General features: G+C 44.7%; 1 protein-coding gene across 2 annotated transcripts; it reads left to right on the forward strand.

Annotated features, from left to right (window-relative positions):
• Positions 1 to 281: 281 nt before the first annotated feature.
• On the forward strand, positions 282 to 16649 carry wu:fa25f02 (uncharacterized protein C11orf24 homolog). 2 transcript variants are annotated; one of them, XM_062460875.1, is made up of 4 exons: positions 282 to 619; positions 9410 to 9678; positions 13615 to 13740; positions 13836 to 16649. In XM_062460875.1, exons 2-4 carry the CDS (start codon positions 9522 to 9524, stop codon positions 15167 to 15169), a joined length of 1617 nt encoding a protein of 538 aa, XP_062316859.1. In that variant the 5' UTR covers positions 282 to 619; positions 9410 to 9521; the 3' UTR covers positions 15170 to 16649. The 2 variants fall into 2 exon arrangements, with proteins under 2 accessions (XP_062316859.1, XP_062316860.1); XM_062460876.1 differs by lacking the exon at positions 282 to 619 and having other exon boundaries at positions 9618 to 9757.
• Positions 16650 to 17451: the final 802 nt, after the last annotated feature.

Consider the following 17451-nt stretch of genomic DNA (forward strand, 5'->3'; position numbering starts at 1 on the left):
TCCTTTTGGTTTTGGTTAATATTCTACCTGCAGAGTTTTGAATAAGATGTAGTCTTTCAGTGGTTTTCTTGGGAAGACCAGCGACACAACAAAGGATAGCTTCTAGCACATCAGACTCTAATGAAGAACCTTGTGTGAGTGTGTGCATGTGCACAATACAATACCCCCCCCCCCCTCTCTCTTCCCAGTCGACCTTAAATACCAAGTCTCGCCCACAGCCTGACTCTGGTCTCGCCTAGTCCACCTTAACCCTAAATACCGTCGCGCCCCCTTGTGGAAAAATTACTGTAACAAAAGAAATCATAGCTAACGAGAGTAGGCAGGGCAAAAAAAGATTTGAGGGAACTTTCGTGAAGAGTAATTATTTAAAAATCCCTGTTGAGCTCACATAATTCTGATAAACTGGGAAAACGAAAAGGACAACAGCTAGGCTGTGCGATCTAATAGCCCCAGCAGACTGCTGGTAGGACCAGAATACGACAAAGTTGCTAGCCTATCCCTGCAGGTTGGCTGCTACCGTATCAGCTGTAACATTATCCAGAGTAGCAGCTTCCGGTTCAAGTTCTCATTGCTGTCTGCCTTATTAGCTAGTTGAAGGTGGCGGCGGCGGCGTTTAACGGTAAGTCAACTCTTTGGAAATCACAGGTTCTGCTTGCAAGATAGGTCAGATACCGTTTAGATAGCCTCCTAGCTAGTGACGAGTGTAAGATTAGCAAGCTGCTCTATGTGGTTCAATGAAGAGGTCGAGCTAGCCCAATCCTCACGATTCGATTGTGACCCGCTGTTATGGATCATGACAATATACAGAGCATAACTAGTAATATGCCGTTCACACTGTAGGCAAGAAAAAGCAGTGTAACTGAGTATAAGAAGTCTGATGCGACCATTTGGCTGGTGAACCATGATATCATCGGTGCATTGGTATTGCACAAGTAATTTCACTAATTGATCATCATTAAAAGTTGTGTGCGATAAACAAGCACGAGTATAAACTGTGTCTGTAACCTGAACCTAAACTCCACGTTAGCCACGTTATCTGACAACTATTGCCCAATGGTGTGATGCTTAGTGTTTACATTCAGGGCAGAACCAGGAAAGTTGTCTTAGTTGAGATAGTTGACACTTACGTTGTTCTGGTGAGAAGATAGGTTAGCCAGTAGCTATTAGCTATCCTGGTTGACGGTTTATTCTATCATGATATTGGAAAAAAGAGCCAGACTGAGACAGATCGACATAAGATAGTTGTGAGGTCAACTGGCTTAATCTGTATGCTTTTACATAAGAATACCTAGAGCATAATAACAGAGCGGCGGAATTATTGGGTGTGCTTTGCCTTCGGCAAGGGCACAACCTTTGTTCTCTCACATATATATTATTGGGTGTGCTTTGCCTTCGGCAAGGGCACAACCTTTGTTCTCTCACATATATATTATTATTATTGTGAGAATGCTGTTAAGCATTCTCACTATTGTTTTCCTGTTTCTCTTTATTGTGAGAATGCTGTTAAGCATTTCAACTTCTCAGTTCTTCCGCCGTTTTTTGGCCTTTAACTCGTTCTGCATACTTTAACCGATTCCTACAACTTTTGTATCAAAATGTTCAGCTCCTTCAGGAGATGATGGCTATGACTTTTGGTACTTCTCACTTTTATACTTTTTAAGACATTAAGGTTTTTGTGCAAATTATTCTCCCATTAAAAGTAATGGTAAATCCTTTCAAATCATTAAAAAGCTTCCTCCTCTTTCAAACGTAACTACTTCAGCTTACTTTCAGCTAGAGACACCATTCAACCTTTAAAATGTTCACAAGACATTCAGCTATTCCCAAATGATTCAGGTTTTTCAAATGTTCAGCCAATTTTGAATTATGACAGTTTGAAATACATTAAAATGTTTGCTCCTTCTTGATTTTTATGAATGAGCAGCAAGCAGAGTGGCACACTCTGCTTGCTGCTCTTTTTCTGATATTCAACTAATTTGTCAAACAAATTCCTCTAACGTTCATATAGTTTAACTTACAGAAACAAGTTATACCTTAAAATGTAGGAAAAATTGTCCTCTTTCAGCCAATGTAACTACTAAAGAGGTCACATTTACAGATTTTCAGCTATGAGCCTTGAAGCGAGAGCAGCCTTTCAAATTCTCTCACTAACTTCAATGGAGAGGTGAGTAAAATCAGTCAGAGAAAGCAAGAAGGAACAAGATTTTGAAACTGCCGATAGTCGTATTTCTGACCGCACAGACATATAAAGGACATCTCTGGTTTCGGCAGAGTCTTGGGTCTCGGAAAATATCCTTATATTTTGGATTGGACGTATAGTTTTGCGTCTAGGTCAACTTGTTTGAGGTGTGGATGCTAGGTAAATGTTCGTTTTTTTCTCTGCCTAGCTCGTTAGCTATCACAGCTGCGCCATCACCGTGGCAACCAAACAAACAAGCACCAGGAAAGCAAAAGGAACACGTTTTTGAAACTGCAGGTAGAGTCGTATTTCTGACTGCACAGACATATAAAGAATATCTCTGGTTTCGGCAGAGTCTTGGGTCTCGGAAAATATCCTTATATTTTGGATTGGACGTACAGTTTTGCGTCTAGGTTATCTTGTTTGAGGTGTGGATTCTAGCTACATTTCTCTTATTCTCTGCCCTCAGCGCGTTAGCAATCATAGCTGCACCATCACCGTAACGACAGACACGCACCACTCAGTCTCTCACACAGGTGATTGGTACGTTTACTTGACCATGAGAAACACGATTACTAGCAATTGTCGGTTTATGCCAATAATACGATTACTCCGTTTACATGTGTAATTAGTTATGCGATTACTCAATAAACACGTCTACATGATTCTTTTTTATTAATCGTTGTATGCTCCACGGACAAAACTTGCACCATCATCCTTCTGCAACAAAGTGTCGCCGTGTCTTCCTGTATCGGCTCTACTGCTGTATGTTTCATTCCATCAACACATTGAATCCTACTAAGAAAGCCGAGTAAACGCATAGGCTACATCTGCTACTGCTAATACTATCCCAACTATAATTTAATCTGTTAAAACGATAATATTCTTGTTACGACTAGCTAGCCTACTTCTTCTTCTGTTTAACAGTTCAGCTTTCAGCTTCTCCCACATTGTAGGCTATTTTAGCTCTTAGCTTTGTTAAGATGATGCAGTTCAGCTTCCACACTGCCTCTTTTGTGTGACTCACACATTTTTTAAATTCATTTCAGCTTGCGGGTATTTTCTCATTTCTCACTTTTATACTTTTTTAAATATTAAGGTTTTTGTGCAAATTATTCTCCCTTTAAAAGTAATGGTAAATCCTTTCAAATCATTGTTGGAATGCTGCTCCAGTCCCTTTCAAAAATACCTTTCGGTTGCTTTGAAGCTTCAGCTTATAACTTTCTACTAAATGTTCACTATTTTCAGCTTTTTTAGCATGGTCAGCTATCCCCATTCAGGTTTTCAGCATTCTCACTGCTGTTTCGCAGGAACAGCCGTTTCTAGTTATTGTGAGAATGCTGTTCAGCATTCTCACTATTGTTTTCCTGTTTCTCTTTATTGTGAGAATGCTGTTCAGCATTCTCACTATTGCTTTTCAACTTCTCAGTTCTTCCGCCGTTTTTTGGCCTTTAACTCGTTCTGCATACTTTAACCGATTCCTACAACTTTTGTATCAAAACGTTCAGCTCCTTCAGGAGATGATGGCTATGACTTTTGGTATTTCTCACTTTTATACTTTTTAAGACATTAAGGTTTTTGTGCAAATTATTCTCCCATTAAAAGTAATGGTAAATCCTTTCAAATCATTAAAAAGCTTCCTCCTCTTTCAAACGTAACTACTTCAGCTTACTTTCAGCTAGAGACACCATTCAACCTTTAAAATGTTCACAAGACATTCAGCTATTCCCAAATGATTCAGCTTTTTCAAATGTTCAGCCAATTTTGAATTATGACAGTTTGAAATACATTAAAATGTTTGCTCCTTCTTGATTTTTATGAATGAGCAGCAAGCAGAGTGGCACACTGCTGGCTGCTCTTTTTCTGATATTCAACTAATTTGTCAAACAAATTCCTCTAACGTTCATATAGTTTAACTTACAGAAACAAGTTATACCTTAAAATGTAGGAAAAACTGTCCTCTTTCAGCCAATGTAACTACTAAAGAGCTCACATTTACAGATTTTCAGCTATGAGCCTTGAAGCGAGAGCAGCCTTTCAAATTCTCTCACTAACTTCAATGGAGAGGTGAGTAAAATCAGTCAGAGAAAGCAAGAAGGAACAAGATTTTGAAACTGCCGATAGAGTCGTATTTCTGACCGCACAGACATATAAAGGACATCTCTGGTTTCGGCAGAGTCTTGGGTCTTGGAAAATATCCTTATATTTTGGATTGGACGTATAGTTTTGCGTCTAGGTCAACTTGTTTGAGGTGTGGATGCTAGGTAAATGTTCGTTGTTCTCTCTGCCTAGCTCGTTAGCTATCACAGCTGCGCCATCACCGTGGCAACCAAACAAACAAGCACCAGGAAAGCAAAAGGAACACGTTTTTGAAACTGCAGGTAGAGTCGTATTTCTGACTGCACAGACATATAAAGAATATCTCTGGTTTCGGCAGAGTCTTGGGTCTCGGAAAATATCCTTATATTTTGGATTGGACGTACAGTTTTGCGTCTAGGTTATCTTGTTTGAGGTGTGGATTCTAGCTACATTTCTCTTATTCTCTGCCCTCAGCGCGTTAGCAATCATAGCTGCACCATCACTGTAACGACAGACACGCACCACTCAGTCTCTCACACAGGTGATTGGTACGTTTACTTGACCATGAGAAACACGATTACTAGCAATTGTCGGTTTATGCCAATAATACGATTACTCCGTTTACATGTGTAATTAGTTATGCGATTACTCAATAAACGCGTCTACATGATTCTTTTTTATTAATCGTTGTATGCTCCACGGACAAAACTTGCACCATCATCCTTCTGCAACAAAGTGTCGCCGTGTCTTCCTGTATCGGCCCTACTGCTGTATGTTTCATTCCATCAACACATTGAATCCTACTAAGAAAGCCGAGTAAACGCATAGGCTACATCTGCTACTGCTATTACTATCCCAACTATAATTTCAGCTGTTAAAACGATAATATTCTTGTTCCGACTAGCTAGCCTACTTCTTCTGTTTAACAGTTCAGCTTTCAGCTTCTCCCGCATTGTAGGCTATTTTAGCTCTTAGCTTTGTTAAGATGATGCAGATGATGCAGTTCAGCTTCCACACTGCCTCTTTTGTGTCACTCACACATTTTTGAAATTCATTTCAGCTTGCGGGTATTTTCTCATTTCTTACTTTTATACTTTTTAAAATATTAAGGTTTTTGTGCAAATTATTCTCCCTGTAAAGGTAATGGTAAATCCTTTCAAATCATTGTTGGAATGCTGCTCCAGCCCCTTTCAAAAATACCTTCACTATTTTCACTATTTTCAGCTTTTTTAGCATGGTCAGCTATCCCCATTCAGGTTTTCAGCATTCTCACTGCTGTTTCGCAGGAACAGCCGTTTCTAGTTATTATTATATCAACTTCTTAGTTCTTCCGCCGTTTTTTGGCCTTTAACTCGTTCTGCATACTTTAACCGATTCCTACAACTTTTGTATCAAAACGTTCAGCTCCTTCAGGAGATGATGGCTATGACTTTTGGTATTTCTCACTTTTATACTTTTTAAGACATTAAGGTTTTTGTGCAAATTATTCTCCCATTAAAAGTAATGGTAAATCCTTTCAAATCATTAAAAAGCTTCCTCCTCTTTCAAACGTAACTACTTCAGCTTACTTTCAGCTAGAGACACCATTCAACCTTTAAAATGTTCACAAGACATTCAGCTATTCCCAAATGATTCAGCTTTTTCAAATGTTCAGCCAATTTTGAATTATGACAGTTTGAAATACATTAAAATGTTTGCTCCTTCTTGATTTTTATGAACGAGCAGCAAGCAGAGTGGCACACTCTGCTTGCTGCTCTTTTTCTGATATTCAACTAATTTGTCAAACAAATTCCTCTAACGTTCATATAGTTTAACTTACAGAAACAAGTTATACCTTAAAATGTAGGAAAAATTGTCCTCTTTCAGCCAATGTAACTACTAAAGAGCTCACATTTACAGATTTTCAGCTATGAGCCTTGAAGCGAGAGCAGCCTTTCAAATTCTCTCACTAACTTCAATGGAGAGGTGAGTAAAATCAGTCAGAGAAAGCAAGAAGGAACAAGATTTTGAAACTGCCGATAGAGTCGTATTTCTGACCGCACAGACATATAAAGGACATCTCTGGTTTCGGCAGAGTCTTGGGTCTCGGAAAATATCCTTATATTTTGGATTGGACGTATAGTTTTGCGTCTAGGTCAACTTGTTTGAGGTGTGGATGCTAGGTAAATGTTTGTTTTTCTCTCTGCCTAGCTCGTTAGCTATCACAGCTGCGCCATCACCGTGGCAACCAAACAAACAAGCACCAGGAAAGCAAAAGGAACACGTTTTTGAAACTGCAGGTAGAGTCGTATTTCTGACTGCACAGACATATAAAGAATATCTCTGGTTTCGGCAGAGTCTTGGGTCTCGGAAAATATCCTTATATTTTGGATTGGATGTACAGTTTTGCGCCTAGGTTAACTTGTTTGAGGTGTGGATTCTAGCTACATTTCTCTTATTCTCTGCCCTCAGCGCGTTAGCAATCATAGCTGCACCATCACCGTAACGACAGACACGCACCACTCAGTCTCTCACACAGGTGATTGGTACATTTACTTGACCATGAGAAACACGATTACTAGCAATTGTCGGTTTATACCAATAATACGATTACTCCGTTTACATGTGTAATTAGTTATGCGATTACTCAATAAACGCGTCTACATGATTCTTTTTTATTAATCGTTGTATGCTCCACGGACAAAACTTGCACCATCATCCTTCTGCAACAAAGTGTCGCCGTGTCTTCCTGTATCGGCCCTACTGCTGTATGTTTCATTCCATCAACACATTGAATCCTACTAAGAAAGCCGAGTAAACGCACTCAATGGTAGGCTACATCTGCTACTGCTATTACTATCCCAACTATAATTTAATCTGTTAAAACGATAATATTCTTGTTACGACTAGCTAGCCTACTTCTTCTTCTGTTTAACAGTTCAGCTTTCAGCTTCTCCCACATTGTAGGCTATTTTAGCTCTTAGCTTTGTTAAGATGATGCAGTTCAGCTTCCACACTGCCTCTTTTGTGTGACTCACACATTTTTTAAATTCATTTCAGCTTGCGGGTATTTTCTCATTTCTCACTTTTCTACTTTTTTAAATATTAAGGTTTTTGTGCAAATTATTCTCCCTTTAAAAGTAATGGTAAATCCTTTCAAATCATTGTTGGAATGCTGCTCCAGTCCCTTTCAAAAATACCTTTCGGTTGCTTTGAAGCTTCAGCTTATAACTTTCTACTAAATGTTCACTATTTTCAGCTTTTTTAGCATGGTCAGCTATCCCCATTCAGGTTTTCAGCATTCTCACTGCTGTTTCGCAGGAACAGCCGTTTCTAGTTATTTTTATCATTCTTTTTGCCCCCCTAAAACTCAGTCAATATTTGGCCTACATAGACAACCTAGGTGTCAAAAGTTTCGTCTTGGTAGCGATTGAGTTGCTTCTATTGGGATTTACGTTCCGTTGCATGGTTTAAGTGGAAATTAAGTTTTTGTGGCGAAAAGTGAAGCTAACGGTGGCTAACTTGCTAGCCACAGTCAATGACGCTACTTACGTCACTAACGTCACGAAAACTCGCGTGACTACCTCTAGCAGAACATTAGTTTAGCAGCTCGTTAACTTCTGGGAGAGCTAAGCTAACTGCTTTACTGCAAGGCAGCTGCAGAAACGCCACAAGCAAAGAGGCCAGGGTGATAACTATTTACTAATTTTACTTTGTGATATGACATACAATTGTGACGTGAAATGTACAATATAAGCTGATTTTATTAAGGAAGTACATCTACTTTCGGAAACAATAGTCTACTATGTCACTGAAGTATTAGCATCATGACATTAGCCTGTGTTGCCCGGGCAACACATACTACAGTGGTCTATGATGCATCTGTTTTCAATGTTTAAAATAAACATTCCTCACAAATACATTTTCGTTGTAGGATTTATTATGACATTACATTACAAGTAAACGATTTGTGGGTGAAATTATCATTACCTGTGGTTTCAAACCAGTGTTGCTCACTGAAACGCTGTAGCCTACGCGAGACACTACAAAAACATCTACACAGCTGTAGGAAGTCAAACGGCGACAGAACATGTTCGGCACTCCCCTTACTTAAATCAAAAATCTATCTAACTACTAACCTTAACTTCATTGCCACAGCCTAAACTTTGTCAATCTGTTCATGAAAATAATTAATTTCAGCCTAAACCGTACAACGGAACGTTAAATCCAATTCAACCAACGCAATCGCTACCAAGACGAACACAGCAGTAGTCTAGTACTGTACAGTAGTACAATTTACCGGGGCAGCTTCTCCACACAGGGCTATATCGCACTTGGCGTTGTTACTGACAATGATCGCTACCAGTGAGCTTTTTATGAAAGCGATTTTCCACTAAATAAATGTCAAGCTTATTTACGTTTTTGGGGGCATATTTTCAGTTAGCAGATGGTACTGTTTGAATCGCGATTCCATCTTATACTGCCGGTAACGTCGTAGAATAATCTTCAAAGGGGGTTCTTTATTCATGAATGAATGCAATATGAGTAGGCTAAATTCCTTAAAATAGAGATTAGGTCATTTTTTACACCGGTCTACCCAATTTATTCGTTTTGATTCAACGATGAGGCTGCCTCTTGCAGGTGAAATAAGACATCTATTTTATTCTACACTTCACTCGTATTTTCAGTTGTAAATGAGCAGCAAAAAAAAATGGTTTTAAATCTATGTAATCTTTATAAATAATAAGTATGCATTTTTATATAAAGTATACAGAAATATCAGTTGTAAAAATGTCATTCAAAAACCGACCCCTGTGCAACCGACGCAAGCAAGCACACCCTACAATTTCCCCAGAAATTGTACCCTCTCTAGTTTTATATCCACCAGGAACTACTGCTGCTTAATGCAAGCGACACTCCTTTGCAGTTTGTGTACACGAGATGGTGCTATTGAGTCAGATTTTACCCTTAAACGGCTGTAACGACCAGCTGCTTCACGATAAGGAACATACCTTTAACCTGGGAAATGGTAAAAGTTATATAGCATGTATTTATATCATAGTGGACTTGTTTGTAGAAATGAAAAGTTAAGAGTACCAGATGATGTCTTGTTTCAGGAAGTTGTCATGACATTTACTAGCTGTGTTTCTAATTGGGTTTCCTGCTCTGCAGATGTCACAGATGTGATTTGGACACCCTGCCCTCCTCACCAGCCTTCATCGAGACTCAGCTTCCTGTCCTCCTCTTCTTCCCCAGTGTCCCAGTGTGTGATCCCTCCCTCAGCATGACCCTGTCAACTCTCCTGCCCCAGGCTTTGCTGCTGCTGATGCTGCCCTGTGGGACTCTGGCCTCCCACAGCAGCAACCCCACCTTACTGGACCACCACACCACCTTACTGGAACAAAACATCACCACGGACCAGGGACACTGCCAACAGCTATGTACGTTTGGCCGTAGTGAGATAGAGAATCAGATCTACACATTCTGAATGTGTTTGGATGGTTTCACCCAGACCGCCCTGTGAGTTCTACATCCTCTGTTTGGGTGTAGTTGAGGGTTTTCTATGTTTTTATGTTTGTGACCTCTGCACTCGCTTGGGCTACCTCCACCCTCACCTCCACCCTCACACCTCCACAATCACACCTCCACAATCACACCTCCACAATCACACCTCCACACTCACACCTCCACACTCACACACCACCCACGCACACTCACACCTCTACCCACAAACCTCCACTAACACACACTCACACCTCCACCCACCCCTCCACACACACACACACACACACCTCCACCCTCACACCTCCACACACACACACACCTCTACCCTCACACCTCTACCCTCACACCTCCACCCTCACACCTCCACCCTCACACACACCTCCACCCTCACACACACCTCCACCCTCACACCTCCACACACACACACACACACCTCCACCCTCACACACACCTCCACCCTCACACCTCCACACACACACCCTCCACACTTACACATCCACCCTCACACATCCGCCCTCACACCTCCACACACACACACACACCTCCACCCTCACACCTCCACCCTCACACCTCCACACACACACCTCCACAATCACTCTTCCACACTCACACCTCCACCCTCACACCTCCACAATCACACCTCCACCCTCACACCTCCACCCTCACACCTCCACCCTCACACCTCCACAATCACACCTCCACAATCACACCTCCACCCTCACACCTCCACAATCACACCTCCACCCTCACACCTCCACCCTCACACCTCCACCCTCACACCTCCACCCTCACACCTCCACAATCACACCTCCACCCTCACACACACCTCCACCCTCACACACCTCCACCCTCACACACACCTCACACCTCCACCCTCACACACACCTCACACCTCCACCCTCACAGCTCCACAATCACACCTCCACAATCACACCTCCACCCTCACACCTCCACCCTCACACCTCCACCCTCACACCTCCACCCTCACACCTCCACCCTCACACACACCTCCACCCTCACACCTCCACACACACACACACCTCCACCCTCACACACACCTCCACCCTCACACACACCTCCACCCTCACACCTCCACAATCACACCTCCACAATCACACCTCCACCCTCACACCTCCACCCTCACACACACCTCCACCCTCACACCTCCACACACACACACACCTCCACCCTCACACTTCCACAATCACACCTCCACAATCACACCTCCACCCTCACACCTCCACCCTCACACCTCCACCCTCACACCTCCACCCTCACACACACCTCCACCCTCACACACACCTCCACCCTCACACACACCTCCACCCTCACACCTCCACAATCACACCTCCACAATCACACCTCCACCCTCACACCTCCACCCCCACACACACCTCCACCCTCACACCTCCACACACACACACACCTCCACCCTCACACTTCCACAATCACACCTCCACACTCACACCTCCACACTCACACCACCCACGCACACTCACACCTCCACACACACACACTCACACCTCTACCCACAAACCTCCACTCACACACACTCACGCCTCCACACACACTCACACCTCCACCCTCACACCTCCACACACTTACACACCTCCACACACTCACCTCCACACACTCACCTCATGGGTAAACTCTGTACAAATGACTAACATGGGAGTAGTCTGTACAATATCATTTTTATTTTAAAGTAAAGCCATATGTTTATTTATTTTTTCCCTACTTCCCCAAAATCACATCTTTCTACTTGAAGGACGTATCATTCCAAAGCAGCCATGTGTTCCAGATTTAAGATGAAAGCGGTGCCGAGGCCTGTGTTGTTTACAGGCTGCTGCACTGGGCTGCCTCCAGAGAGCCCCGCCCTCCAGGCTCTGTCATGACACGCTTATCTCTTTAAATCTCTCTACACCTCCCACGCTGCACACTCTACCTGAATTTCTTCACCAACACACACACAGCGTCAGACAGTGTATAGGCAGGGCGAGCAGGCAGAATACATGCCCTCCAGGAAGTGTTTTTACTCTGTTAGTGAGGAGGCCCAGCCCTCCTCTCCTGCCCCCTTCACAAGCCCCCACACTCAGGCAGGCACCAGCCCTCCTCTCCTGCCCCCTTCACAAGCCCCCACACTCAGGCAGGCACCAGCTCTGGGCCGCTGCGGTAATGCAGCTTGTAGCTTGCAGTAGGGCAGAGAGACAGGGCAGAGAGACAGGGCAGAGAGACAGGGCAGAGAGCAGTAGGGCTGAGAGCAGTAGGGCTGAGAGCAGTAGGGCTGAGAGCAGTAGGGCTTAGAGCAGTAGGGCAGAGCAGTAGGGCTGAGAGCAGTAGGGCTGAGAGCAGTAGGGCAGAGCAGTAGGGCAGAGCAGTAGGGCAGAGCAGTAGGGCTGAGAGCAGTAGGGCTGAGAGCAGTAGGGCTGAGAGCAGTAGGGCTGAGAGCAGTAGGGCTGAGAGCAGTAGGGCTGAGAGCAGTAGGGCTGAGAGCAGTAGGGCTGAGAGCAGTAGGGCTGAGAGCAGTAGGGCAGAGAGACAGGGCAGAGAGACAGGGCCGAGAGACAGGGCAGTAGGGCCGAGAGACAGGGCAGTAGGGTAGAGAGCAGTAGGGCAGAGAGCAGTAGGGCAGAGAGCAGTAGGGCAGTGAGCAGTAGGGCAGTGAGCAGTAGGGCAGTGAGCAGTAGGGCTGAGAGCAGTATGGCTGAGAGCAGTAGGGCAGAGAGCAGTAGGGCAGAGAGCAGTAGGGCTGAGAGCAGTAGGGCAGAGAGCAGTAGGGCAGAGAGCAGTAGGGCAGAGAGCAGTAGGGCAGAGAGCAGTAGGGCAGAGAGCAGTAGGGCTGAGAGCAGTAGGGCTGAGAGCAGTAGGGCTGAGAGCAGTAGGGCAGTAGGGCTGAGAGCAGTAGGGCAGTGAGCAGTAGGGCAGTGAGCAGTAGGGCTGAGAGCAGTAGGGCTGAGAGCAGTAGGGCTGAGAGCAGTAGGGCAGAGAGCAGTAGAGCAGTAGGGCTGAGAGCAGTAGGGCTGAGAGCAGTAGGGCTGAGAGCAGTAGGGCTGAGAGCAGTAGGGCAGAGAGCAGTAGGGCAGAGAGCAGTAGGGCAGAGAGCAGTAGGGCAGAGAGCAGTAGGGCAGAGAGCAGTAGGGCAGAGAGCAGTAGGGCAGAGAGCAGTAGGGCAGAGAGCAGTAGGGCAGAGAGCAGTAGGGCAGAGAGCAGTAGGGCAGAGAGCAGTAGGGCAGAGAGCAGTAGGGCAGAGAGCAGTAGGGCAGAGAGCAGTAGGGCAGAGAGCAGTAGGGCAGAGAGACAGGGCAGAGAGCAGTAGGGCAGAGAGCAGTAGAGCTGAGAGACAGGGCAGAGAGACAGGGCAGAGAGCAGTAACATAGTAATGTGTGGTATGGTGGAGGACTATAAATACATAATCATGCAGCATTCCAGCCTGGAGACCTGTGTGTGTTTTGAGCCACTTCAATAAAGTGACTCCCCCTCACTCCCAGACCCCCCCCCCCCCTCACTCCAAGACCCCCCCTCACTCCCAGACCCCCCCCCCCCCTCACTCCAAGACCCCCCCTCACTCCCAGACCCCCCCCCCCCCCGCACTCCCAGACCCCCCCCCCTCACTCCAAGACCCCCCCGCACTCCCAGACCCCCCCCCCCTCCCTCAACCCCCCCCCCACACACACACTCCCAAAACCCCCCTCTGTTCCATAAGAATTAGGAATGCATATGGCGAATGCTTTTCTCAAACTGTAGCCTTACTCAGCACTCAGGAAGTGTTGGCTGTGTGAGTTGTTTGGTGCTTGTATTGGTGTACTAAAGTGATACAACATTTGGACGTGAAAGCAAAATATGACTGTTGTTCATCTCTGTTTATACCCCAGGCAAGCTCAATAAAACATGCAATCGCTATATCTTCTGGAAGGAGAGATCCACATGCTTTCTGTTGAAATGCTTTAATGTGTCAGACTGCCCAGATGTCTCTGTGGAGGAACTATTTCCTGGAGAAGGTAGCTGTCATAGTGAACAAGATAAACAATTTGGTAAGCAGTGCATGTTACTTGTTGTGGACTGGATAGTTACTCTTTCATCTGTTGTTTGTCAGAGCTTGACAGTGGTGTCCTCCAGTCTGACGGCAACTCACCCGGAACGCTCCAGGATGCCGACAGCGCAGCCGACAGTCCGAGCAGTGGAGGAAGGGCCCCTCCCTCCCCCCCTCCCTCCCTCAACTCCTCTCCTGTGAGGGGCAGCAGTGGAGGGCTGTCCGCAGGGGACTCTCTCCTCAACAACACTTCAACTCTGTCACTGCTGCATACGCCGCCTGAGAACCCACACCAGGGTGGAAATGTGTCAGACCAGGGTGGAGATGTGTCACACCAGGGTGGAGATGTGTCACACCAGGGTGGAGATGTGTCACACCAGGGTGGAGATGTGTCACACCAGGGTGGAGATGTGTCACACCAGGGTGGAGATGTGTCACACCAGGGTGGAGATGTGTCAGACCAGGGTGGAAATGTGTCACACCAGGGTGGAGATGTGTCACACCAGGGTGGAGATGTGTCACACCAGGGTGGAGATGTGTCACACCAGGGTGGAGATGTGTCACACCAGGGTGGAGATGTGTCACACCAGGGTGGAGATGTGTCACACCAGGGTGGAGATGTGTCACACCAGGGTGGAGATGTGTCACACCAGGGTGGAGATGTGTCACACCAGGGTGGAGATGTGTCACACCAGGGTGGAGATGTGTCACACCAGGGTGGAGATGTGTCACACCAGGGTGGAGATGTTGAGAACCCACACCAGGATGGTAACATCTCCACCCAAGCCCCAGCATTGCACATGTCACACGAGCCAACGAGCTGGAGCCCTGAGGAGACGACCATGACCAGCGCCAGCAGGGCGACCACACCAGTGATAACATCAGGATCAACTACAGCATTATCAGCGACTGTGCCAACAACCACCACGACTACTGCAATTCAACAACCTACTATAGCAACAATGCCAACATCACCAATAACTTCATCAACAACAACAACATCATCATCAACAACAACATCGACAACAACAACATCATCATTAACAACAACATCCGCTGCCTCTGGGCCTCTAGAAACGGAACACAAGCCATCGACCTCTGACCCCCCTGGCCCTGGAGCGACCTCATACCTTCCATCCTCCTCCTCCACTGCGGCTGGATCCATGATCGCTGACGTGGAGGGGAAGAGGGGGGGCATCATGGACGTGGCCGGAAGCCCTCTGACCAAACAGCTGGTGGACACCAGCTCCCTATTGGCTGTCCTGCTGTTTGGCCTCCTCTTCTTCCTGGTTACGGTTGTCATGTTTGTGACTCAGGCCTATGAGAGTTACCACAGGAAGGACTACACACAGGTGGACTATCTGATCAACGGCATGTACTCAGACTCAGGGGTGTGATGGGCCAGACTGTGTTTACTTTTGCCAACATGCTTTCAGTTATTGAACTTTTTTTGATTTAGTATTTTCTAAAAGCACATGGTTCTGTTGTTTCACATGTTGTCAGAGTATCATTCTACCCCCCCAGGGATGGTTGAGGGGACATGGTTCATAAAGTTAACAGTTAAAACTGTTTTGATTGTCAGAGTTGCGCCAGTCTCTATTTGAGACTTTTCTGTCTTAAGGTTTTACCCACCAAATGCACACAGAGATTGACTTACGAGGCACACACTGTGTAAGCTGTCCCCAGCTGTGAGCCTTATTCAGACCATACAATCTTCTACAGGTTGAGTTCTGTACCTCCAGGTCGAGATGTGTACCTCCAGGCCTGAGGGGGTTTCTGTGTTTGTGGTTATGTTTCCAACCATTCAGCAGTGTGTTCATACTGCTAACTGCTAACCCTGCATGTGTCTTAAAGGGGCTTTCACTTTAAACAACAAATTGAAATTAAATATTTTAATAGTGCATAACAATGAGTATTTGCTGGGTATAACTTGGATAGTTCTGACTAACCCCCATGAACGTTTATAGTGGTGTTTGCTCACACGTTACACAGTTTGTGGGTTGCAGAAAGCACATTAACTTTGTACCCACCCACTATGTGTTTTATGTATGATCTCAAAATGTTATAGATTTTGAGGAAGGTTTTTCTTTAAGTTTCTCAGAATGGTTTTTCCAGATACATTCCAGAGGGAATGAATGTTATCTGGTCTTAGATTTCTATGCAGTTGATACTTCCACATGGCTGCCCCATAGGAGAATGGCCAAAGACTGTTGTAATCAGTTCATTTCCTCTCATGTCATTTTGGGTTGCTTTGTAAATTGGGTTGAAAAGGTGTAGCCTAATCATTTTCTTTGTTTACATTCGGCTTGTGTCCACCTGTATGGTTCTTACAGTCCAGTGTCGACCGTAGTCGTAATGAGCAGCTAGTCTGTGATGAAGGGAATCCATGTTGTCTTTTTTCCTTGACCAGATTCATTTGTTTGTCTCTACTCTCAAATTTTTCTGGATGCCAAAACTATCACTGTAGCACTAAAGCACATTAACGCAGTTGAGCCAAGGGAATTGTTTAGCCATTATGAATGAACTCCATTCCACGACATCGAGGATAGAGAGCTCAGAGACCAAAGGAGACACCTTGAAGGCAGCTCTGTCAAGGCCGGGCGTGCAGGTCTGCTGAATGTGATATGTGCCAACTGAAGTCCTTACTAATGCACTTGTGAAGAAGGATGTTATTTGCAGTAACAAATTGAGAAATAAAGGTGGTGAAAGAAGGATGTTACTTCTATCCTTTTTTGCCAAGTATTTCGACAAGTGTCAACAATCTGTGGAAGATCTTTAAATATAGTATAATATATGGAGCATCATAGCAGTAGTATTGTATAATATAGTAAAGTATACTTTATTAAAGTCAAGTATTAGTTATGTGTATCAGATGGATGCTATGAGCAGTGTGAGTGATCTGTGTCATGTTGACAGTTCTTGATAAGTTGACCACAACACCTACAGCTCCACAAAGGGCCTTAAGAACCCTCAAATATAAAGTTGTTTCCCAGAAATGTTTATTAGTGCTGCACATCTGCCAGACCGGCTATAATCAAGGTGGTAAACAAAACCACATCTGTAGACCTCTAATTGTTTCCTGGGAAACATGAATACCGCAGCCAGCGTGTGTGTTTGGGAAAAGTAATGAATGATTAATTGGCAGAAGATTAGAATAACTATAATGGGGTGTGTGTTGGTGGTCCGACACGGCCTCAACACTCACCCAGGAGAGCTGTGCTCATGTTGAGGAACACTACCAGAATCCAGGGTCTACTCCTACTGAGCCCTCATTTTTTGTGGTATTTATTTTTTATTTTCCAAGCTGTTACAAAATGCCACTAAATGTGGTTAGCATTCATACTAATTAGTTAAGGCCTACACACTCCAAGGGTTAAACCCAGCTGCTGCTGGTGTGGCCTAATACAATCAAACGACTCACATTCACTTGCCAACACTTCCAACAGAATGGAATCCTTTAGCTGAGTTCAGTCAATAAAACTCAGATCCACTGAGTTAGTGAACAATAGCTAAGTGAAACGGGGTCTAGTATTGAATATATTATTAATGTATTTGTTAAATAGATTTCAGTATTGAATACATTATTCATATATTCTGTCAATAGGGTATGCTATAGAATATAAATAAATGTGTTGACTATGGTGTAGTATGATGTAGAATAGCCAGAGATGGCAAAAGT

Source organism: Osmerus eperlanus, chromosome 5, assembly GCF_963692335.1.
Source record: "Osmerus eperlanus chromosome 5, fOsmEpe2.1, whole genome shotgun sequence".
Lineage (NCBI taxonomy): Eukaryota > Metazoa > Chordata > Actinopteri > Osmeriformes > Osmeridae > Osmerus > Osmerus eperlanus.